The 9,457-nt window shown below is 36.6% G+C and overlaps 1 protein-coding gene across 1 annotated transcript; it reads right to left on the bottom strand.

Annotated features, from left to right (window-relative positions):
- Positions 1 to 729: 729 nt before the first annotated feature.
- LOC145163463 (protein EXPRESSION OF TERPENOIDS 1-like) lies at positions 730 to 3,249 on the bottom strand. The gene is made up of 2 exons (XM_079082324.1): positions 1,856 to 3,249; positions 730 to 1,389 (listed from the first exon to the last, which is right to left on the bottom strand). The coding sequence occupies exons 1-2, from the start codon at positions 2,691 to 2,693 to the stop codon at positions 998 to 1,000; spliced, it is 1,230 nt and encodes a 409-aa protein (XP_078938450.1). The 5' UTR covers positions 2,694 to 3,249; the 3' UTR covers positions 730 to 997.
- Between the last annotated feature and the right edge of the window lie 6,208 nt (positions 3,250 to 9,457).

The raw sequence follows: 9,457 nt of genomic DNA, 5'->3' as shown, positions 1-9,457 counted from the left end.
TACATGAACACAACATTGTATTTCCAACTTTTTCTAATTATAGAAATAGGATTTGTTTGCATCTGGATGACATTATTACAAAGAAATATATATTTTTCTAGTTTTTTTTATCCAACCTTGACATATACACCTCAATGTGTATACCTATATTGCATGCATAGACGTATACACAAGCCACAAGCCACAATTAATCAACAACAAAGTAACATTATGCAATGTTAAACAAGATTGATTGCATATTTCCCAAAAACCATGGGGTTAAATCATGAATTATGAACTTTTGAAGATAAAAGAAAGCACCATATATGAAAAGCTTTGTGCCATTATAAACCGGCATGTAAACAGGTGAACGGAGCAAAAAGCCACCTCGAGTTCAAAAACCAAGCAAAAAGTAATCCCATTTTAGAATACTAATGTTAAACAAATGAAATGAAATTATTACTCAAGCAAAATAACACTCTCCAATACTCAATGTCTTAATGACATCTTATTCCTTGAGCACAAATCCAAATGTAGCTCAGTACTAAGAGAACCTAAAAGAGAAAATTCAACGTTCACCCAATATATTATATATATACCCTTTTTTTTAATCATTCATAAACAATATTTTATTGTAATTAGAGGTTGAAACGTTATCTTAAAACCTTAATTAATTACGAGAGTATAGAAACAGGTAATTAAATCTTTTATCTACACATTATATATCACCACAATAAGAAAAGGCAAGAATAACATAACACGATCGATCGATCATAGAAACAGGTAATTAAATTAATTAACATTGTTGCAATGGAGTTCGTGGCTGTAGACATAATTTTGCTTACACGGATTTGTGAATTTTGCATACATGCACTATGTTTCTCTGATTTCTCCTAGTAGAATGCTAGCAGCTACATAACCAATGTGGTATAATCAAGATCAACGCATGCCATTGCATCTCTAAAAAGTTCCCCTAACGATTAGCATCTTTTTTTTATTGTTTTCTTGCTTTTTGTTTTCAAGATCTTGGTGGTGGGAAGAATTGCGTACCCGCCATGAAAGCGTTGAGAGGAGCTGGATATATGGATGAAGGATCAATAGAAGTGACATGTGGATTGACGGAGGTGGTGGTGGTGGCGGCGGGAATCCCCATCGTGCCGGAAGTAATGAGGTGAAGTTGTTGATGATGCTGAGCACCACCTGCGGAGGAACTATCACCACCACCTGCTGGGTGGTTGTATCGACCTTCCGGACCATGGTCGTAGAGAATTCCCTTGAAAAGGTGTCCGCCGATGTTGACTGCCGTTTGATATGCTAGCTGCTCCTCCGCTTCGTCCATTGCACTCACTCTAACGCACCGGAATATCGCCGGAGAACTCACTTCCGCCGGGAAATGACCCACTTCTAACCCTAAATTTTAAAAACAAATGCATACAATTTATAACCTTTTTCTTGGGTTAGGTATAATGGAGTCTACTATACCCTTCGCCTACAACACGCAAAAGCGATATGACAATATGTCATAGCACGCACAGTTGCACACAGTGACACACACTACGTGTATCCATACTCCATAGATTTCATCTAGATATAGGCCAGGTTATATACTTATAAATATATATACATGTTTATATATACACGCACACACCGTAGTAGCCCTGATTTCAAAGCCTAAACGAGTCTTGAAATATGAAGCTAATCTATGGGCGAGTGTGAGTGTATATATATGAAATAAACCCCATCAAATCATGAATCAATATTGGTAAAGAGAAAAAGAGATTTTTCTTCTCCAAAACCAATAATTGGAAGAAAGGAATAATTTGTGGGTTTTGTTTGTTTCTTGAAAAATGGGTAAACCTAAAGAGACGATCTTTACCTGAAGAAGTGTTGTGATGATGTGTAGATGGCAAATTTAAAGTCACACCACCACCACCACTACCACCGGTGGTCATTAGCTGATGATCTTCACGTAGTCTCTTGGGATTCTGATCAATACCACCACCTCTCATCATCAAACTCAGCTGCTGATTCCCTAAATTATGGTGATGCTGTTGCTGTTGCTGCTGTTGTTGCGTTAACGAAGAGAGCTGTTGTTGACGTTCCCGGCGTTTAGCTGCGGGAACCCAGGTGCTCTTGACATGGGTTTGACATTGAAACCCACGGCTTTTGCAGCAAGTTCTACACCTCATGTGCTGACAATCTTTCTTTGCTTGGTTACCACAATCTTGACAATTCATCCCACCACCACCGCTGCCACTGCCACCACCACCATGATCTCCGCCACCGATGCTATACCCAGTTTGCCTCATCACTTTCGTCTCGTCACCACTTCCACTTGATCTATCAACGAAATTCCACGAAGACGCGTAAAGATGATGATGATTGTTGTTGTTGTTGCTGTTACTGTTGAGACAAAGATCATCCACACCACCACCCGCCGTGCTACTTCTTCTCCTACCTGTACAACCACCACCGACAGACAAATCATAATGCGGCGGTTGCTGATGGTGGTTCTGCTGGCGGTGCTGGTGAAGCTGGTAATATTGTTGCCATAGTTCGAATCCTTTGCTGTAGATGTCTTCGTTCTTGAACAAATACAAACTATTAGGTGTGATTATACTATCTTCCTGCTCTTGATTGTGATGATCATGTTGCTGTTCTTCCTCGTCTTTACCAATTCCAAACCCTCCACCTAGTGAGAACAAACCCGACATCTTTCCACACCCAAATTCTCCAAAATCAAACCCAAATCCATATCCAGAAAATGAAGAAATTAAAAAGGGTTTTAATCTCCCTGATCACGGAAACCGCTAGGGGTTGTGAGTGTGCCACCTACTGAAAGATCTAGGGTTTTAAAAAATCTAATTTTTTTATGTGTGAAGGGAAATGGTGTCTTGTGTGTGAGAGAGAGAAAGAGAGAGAAAGTGAAACAGGGATAAACTAAACCATTCCAATAATCAATATCATAATTTAAAAATCAAGCAAGTGGATTTGTGTTTTCGCAGAGAAAAAAAAAATTAGAATGAAACAATTTTTATGGAAGAAAAAAGAAAGGGTTTTGGATTGTTCGTTCTCTTTTTTTTCTTTTCTTCTTTGTTTTGAATTCTGTCTTTTTGTTATTTGGATGCATTAAAATCACGCCCCCTGCAACGCCGCCATAGCCACTGCAAACCCCCTCTCCTCCTGCTACCTCAATTTAATACAACCCATACTCTCTCTCCTCTTTCTCTCTTTCTCTCTCTAAACACCTTCAGAAAATCTATATGATCTCCCAATATTTACTCTACAGTTGTCTGGCAGTTGCAAATAAAAGTCCGATTTAATCTCATCCGTCACATTCCGATCTGACGTCCATTATCCTGCCCACGTGGCACATCCACCAGCTTTTTCTTATTCGTCCTTGCACCGGAAAACACGCTCTGCTTTTTTTCTTTTCGTTTCTTTTCCATTTTTTTCTCTTACTAGTTACTATTCATCTCAACTTTTTAATAAATCTTTTCATAATATACTTCAAATATAGTAATTAATAGAAACATAACAATATAGTGAAAAATATTTTATTTATGTTATTTTTACCTTTTAATCAATGCAAATATAAATACTTGTGGGAATCATCCAAATTTGATTACCTAGGGATGAACATCGGAACCGGCCCGGTCAGAACCGATCCGAACCGAAACCGGTCCGGGAACCGAATTTGGTGGAAAATAGGAACCGAACCGGACCGTCTGTTCTACCGGTTTCGGTTCTACCGTTTCTTGTCGTCTCTTCAATATTGGAACCGGTCCTCGAGAAATAGAAACATATTTTGAAAAATATTTTATTTACGGTTTCGGTTTTTTGCCGGTTCTACCGGTTTTCGGTTCTAAAAATCCACAAGAATATCGTCCCGGTCCCGGCTCGATTGGTTCTATCCGGTACCGGTGGTTCCGGCCAGTTTCCCGGTCTAAATGTTCATCCCTAATTACCACACCTGCCATATCAGGTCATCATCAGGAGTACTCTCCACGATAAGGGTCGTGAAGAACTTTTAGATCAACCACCCACAAACCATAGAGTACTCTCTATGCTGAAGAAGAGAAGAATAAAGAGAAAAAAAAAATAGAAGGCTGAGAGAGAACAGACATCACATGCGATTGGTCATGCTTTTCCATCCTCCCCACCACAATCGACGATGACAACGAGCCACCACGAACCGGCGCAATGGTATGTACGGCCGTGGTTCATGGCCACGTCGACCACGAACCTTTCCGTTGTATGCACACCAGATGGTCTCATATTACATTGATTATAATAAAAAAATACATTTATATTAAACTTAGGGAATTTAATAATTTAAATGAAACCAGTTAAAATGCATATCTATAAAATATTATAAAACTTGGATGGACATATCGAACCATATAGTATGGAAATATAGAATATGAAAAATGAGTTAAAAGGTAATTATGTATTCGTTTTTTTATATAATTTTTAATGTATACTTATCAACAAACTTATTAAAAATATCTAAATATTACAAATATGATCGATTAGTTTACAACTTGCTTGACGTGTATATGATATTAGGGATATATTTTTAACCGAAAACCGAACTGAAATCAGTTCGTGGTATCAGGTACGAATTTTGGTTCTTAGTTTATAGCTTGTTTAGGTTTCGGTTTTTCGGTTTTAGGTCGATTCCGATTCTAAAGACCTTAAATAACATATTTTTTGCTAGAACTGAACTGGACTAGAACCATAACCGGTTTGTGGTATTCGGTGTTGTGTTTTGTTCTCAGTTTACGGCTTATTCGGTTTTTGATTTTTGCGAAAGTGGTCTGATTCCAATTCTGAACATGTTTACATGCCTAACTAGCATCTATGTGGCAAACTAAAACGAAGTTCATATTTAGACAATTTTCTTTTGTACATGATTGACCAAGGAACTTTTTAGAAGTGTTTATGGCGATGAATTCATTTCATATGTTTCTTTGATACTTATTTTTCTTTCATTTCAAATGTTGATGACGATGAATACATTCAATATATCATCTACTATTTGTCACAGTATATAGTATTCGTGTATTTTACAAGTATAACAATTTTGATATAATTTTTTAAGGCATATACAACGTTGCATAAATCATGCTGATCTTGCATTTATTCGTACTCGTATATAGGTGAAGAGACTACACTCTCGTATATATGTAATTTTTTTCTTCATATATTTGTACAAATAAAATGTTGTTTTATAGATTGTTTACGACGGAAAAGGGTTATGTAACATTCCAAAAATATAGAGTAAATTTTTCATTTTCAAATATAATAAAATCAATACGAGTATCATTCCAAACCATAAGATAATCAAAAGATAAGTTTGAAGTTCAAATCAAATAGCAGAGTAAACATCATAAAAGTCAATAATACGGAATCTCAAGTGGATGCGATGCAATCAGGTCGTGCTCTTCTCCTTGCTATCAATACAACCTGAAAAGATTAAACTTAAAACTGTAAGTCTAAAGCTTAGTGGATTCTCTAAATTATCACACACCACATACATATAACGGGCGTCGCCTAACAAATATGTTATTAACATGCATAACTCGCCCATCAGGTCTCACCCAACATATATATAAACGGGTCTCGCCCAATGAACATATAACATGCCTACAAGATTCACAAAGACAACAAGCAATCCAATGACAGCTAGTGTCCTATACAGTATAGTGGGAAGACTCACTTGATCAAAGAGTTGAAATTCACTACCCGAAGTCCATTGAATCAACAACACAAACATCCTAACCAAATAGAGACTAAACCTTAATCTATATCTCAAGACCCCTCAACTTGACTAAAAGTCAAAATGGTCAAGAAGTCAACTGTCAATTATCAAAGAGTCAAAAAGTCAACCCTTAGTCAATCCAGGCGCACCACGTCCTGACATTTTTTCATAAAGGTTTTTCGACTTGATCGATTAAGTTAGGGCTCAAACTTCCAGACCCGATTCTCTACAATACATTGATAAAGTTTCCAACTTTATGCATTAGGACATTCCAAACATGGAAGATCTAAACTTTAATATTTCAAAGGACCTAAAAGACCAAAATAACTTACATGGCTTATTCGAAAGGCAAAAGACCCAATGTAACGTCCCAAAAACCATGATAAAAAAAATTCATTTCCAAAAGACATTTCATAAAACCATAAAGAAACCCAATCATTGTTTCAAAACTGAATCATAAAAATCAGAGTATCAATAACATCTCTCAAGTAAAAAATCAACATGATGATGTGTACGATCATGCATTCGCCTTTCCCCGATCCTCTAAATTACTTGAGACATTTAAATTCATAATTGTAAGCAAAATCTTAGTGAGTTCCCCCAAAATACGTCACACAACAATACACATGCAATGCATGCATACATGAGCCTAAAGTCTGATTGAACCGCCTCGCAAGGCCTACAGTACACCTGGATCGCTCTCCTTGGGCCTACAATCTGATTGGACCGCCTCACACAGCCTACGGTACACTTGGACCGCCCGGGTATCTTGGCCTACAACACAAAGCAAGACTGCCTGAACCCAACCATAATATGTCGACATATACAAACAGATAACCAGTAACCAGCAAAGCACTGGTAATCATAACAGATCTACCAATGTAACAAATCACTAGAGCATACCAACATCCTACACATAAGGATACATACTATTGAGTAAAGTATATTGATAAAACTCACCTCGCAGGCACTATCAACACAACTCAAAAGTAAAATACTGGTGCTATGAACCACATATACACCAAAACCATGAAGTTGACCTAAAGTCGAACTTAGTCAAAATTCAAAGGTCAGTGGTCAAAGTCAACAACCCAATAGACAACTTTACTAGCTGCCACGTCGTGGCCAAGCATTTGCCACGACATGGCAATCACGGGACAAAATAGTCGCAAGAACCTCATACGTCATGACGTGGTGAGCATATCGCCACGTCGAGGGAACCGATCTTGGACAAATTAATGGATTAAGCCCTTAATCCATTCAGCCACACACTCAACTCTCCCAAAAGGATTTCTTCCAACCAATGAGTCATAAAAATCATTTATTTATAGTCACGCATTGCAAATGCATGTCTTTCCCAAGTAGGTCATAACAATGGTGGAAATGGGGTAAAAAATCTCATGCATGAGCCAAAATGCAACCAAATCTCATATCTAGAACACTAAACCTCAAAGGGAACTCAAGGATCCATAAAGTTGCCAACTTTATGGAATCCATCCACTCAAACTCTCCCAAACATGGAGAAAATGCACAACAAGCCTAGATCTAAAAGCATAGATCACAAAGATTGGAACTTGAGGACTTACAATGGTCTACAATATGTACAAAGAGGTGATGAGGGAACTTGTTTGTTGGATCTATGCTCAAGGAACACCTTCTTCTCCTGCAAGACACCAAAAATCAGCACTTAAGCTTCAAGAACACTAAAAATTGAGGCTATGGTTGCTTAGGATGAAGGGGGGGGGGGGGTGATGGAGGCTGATGGTGTGCAAACCCTAGCCATCACATCCCTTAAATAGAGCTTAATACCCGGAAAATTAGTGTTTTTCATGCAGGTGGTTGCCACATTGTGGCCCATACTCTACCATGTTGTAGCACCGAAAATGAATGCACACTTCCAATGGGTGCCGCCACGTCGTGGTGCTAACACCACCACATCGTGGCCAACCAAAATCTTATAATTTTAAGTATTAAATGCCAAAACCACAAGATAAATCATACTTGGAACTTGGTGTTACACCCAACTTTCCTATTCATAAGGTCCAAGGAGTATCCCAAAGTGCTTAAAAGGTATTTTAGTCATCTCAACTCTAAAGTCATAAACAAAATGGACCAAAAAGTGCCAAAAACCACATATAAATAGATCTAATGAACTAAAGTGCAGGATATGAACTTTATACTCACAAAGGTCCAAAAATGGAATGACTTTGTTGGATCAAAACTTGGAACTTCCTTCTATTCGATAAGGTAAACTTCTTGATCTTCATGCTCCATCCAAAAATTCAAAAATAAGCTCACAAATGATTCAAAAGATAAAAAAAACAAAAGGAAGGATGCTAGGCTTTCTCAAGAAACAGTCTATGAGTGTTGGAGGCTGAGAATGATTAAAACCTAGGGCTAATGGCCTTTAAATATCCCAAAAACCTCCCAAAAACCCTCATAAAATGATCAGCCCACTGAGCCGGAGGAGCGTCGCGCCTTTTAAAGGGCTCCCCACGTCCTATCAGATGAATTCCAAATTTTCAGATTTTCAGCAAATGCGATTAATGGCTTCCTGCTTCGCCCCATCCTTCTACTTCCCTTGGACTATAAAATCCCCATTTTTAAGAATGGAAAAACATCATCGAAAATAGGATGTGAATGCTTATATTTAATATTTTTTTCGATGCTCTTTTATATATGATTTTATGATGTCTAAAATTTATATACTTTACTAAGTTACCCATCAACATGTATTATTTTGACATATATCCATGTGAGAAACATGCATCATGGTGCGGATTGAGAAGAAAATATAGTCACATGAACATATAGAAGTTGTCATTAATTAGGTTTCAAATAGCTTTTAGACTTATTGGATGAATAAGTATCATGCTATCAATTATGATTATCCATTGTATTACTTTTAAACAATGTTTTATTTGGTTTGAGATTTTTCATAGTTTTCGGACTTCCACAACTAAAAATGTTTTAAATATTTAAAGTGATGTTTAAATGTTATTTTGGGGCCATATTTCCTAAGCAATTTCCATAGCCATTTTTCATAGAAAATTCCGTAGCAATGTTTTTGTAGCAAATCTCCTAACTATTATTTCTATAACAAGTTTTATAGATATTTGTTCCATAGTAAATTCCTTGCTATCTTTTATAATAAGATTCAGTAAAATCATATTTATTTGTAACATTATATAAAAAAAATGCAACAAAAACAAATTTAAAAGTGGCATCAAATTTTAGAAGATATATTACAAAGTTACTTAATCATCAAATTGAATATTATATTAGTTACAAATGATAACACTTGAACACTCTTAACAAGTTCGCCTGTCAATCTTGTAAGAAAAATAAGTTTCATAAATGTGTGCAATATTAATAGATAATTACCCTCCTAAGTCATTTTCTCATTTTAATTTGCCACGTATACGCCAAGTAAGCTAGAACCTAATATAGTCGGTTACAATTTTAATATTTGAACATTTTAACAAGTTCGTTGGTCAATTGTGTACAAAAAGTGTCTAAATATGAACAATATGAATAGATAATTACCATCCAAAGTCATTTTCCCTATAAAATATTATAAAAAGAATGGCTTAAGTGAAACATAATTTTTTTTCATTTTTTTGGGAAAAATGACTTTTCTAACGAGGGTTTGCGGATCAGCTTTTACATACCGTCTAATCATCCGCTAATTACTTAGTTGTTTTACTCACGACT

Source organism: Lactuca virosa, chromosome 1 (genome assembly GCF_052849685.1).
Source record: "Lactuca virosa cultivar CGN04683 chromosome 1, Lactuca_virosa_CGN04683_v6, whole genome shotgun sequence".
NCBI lineage: Eukaryota > Viridiplantae > Streptophyta > Magnoliopsida > Asterales > Asteraceae > Lactuca > Lactuca virosa.
This window is presented reverse-complemented; position numbering and strand designations above follow the sequence as displayed.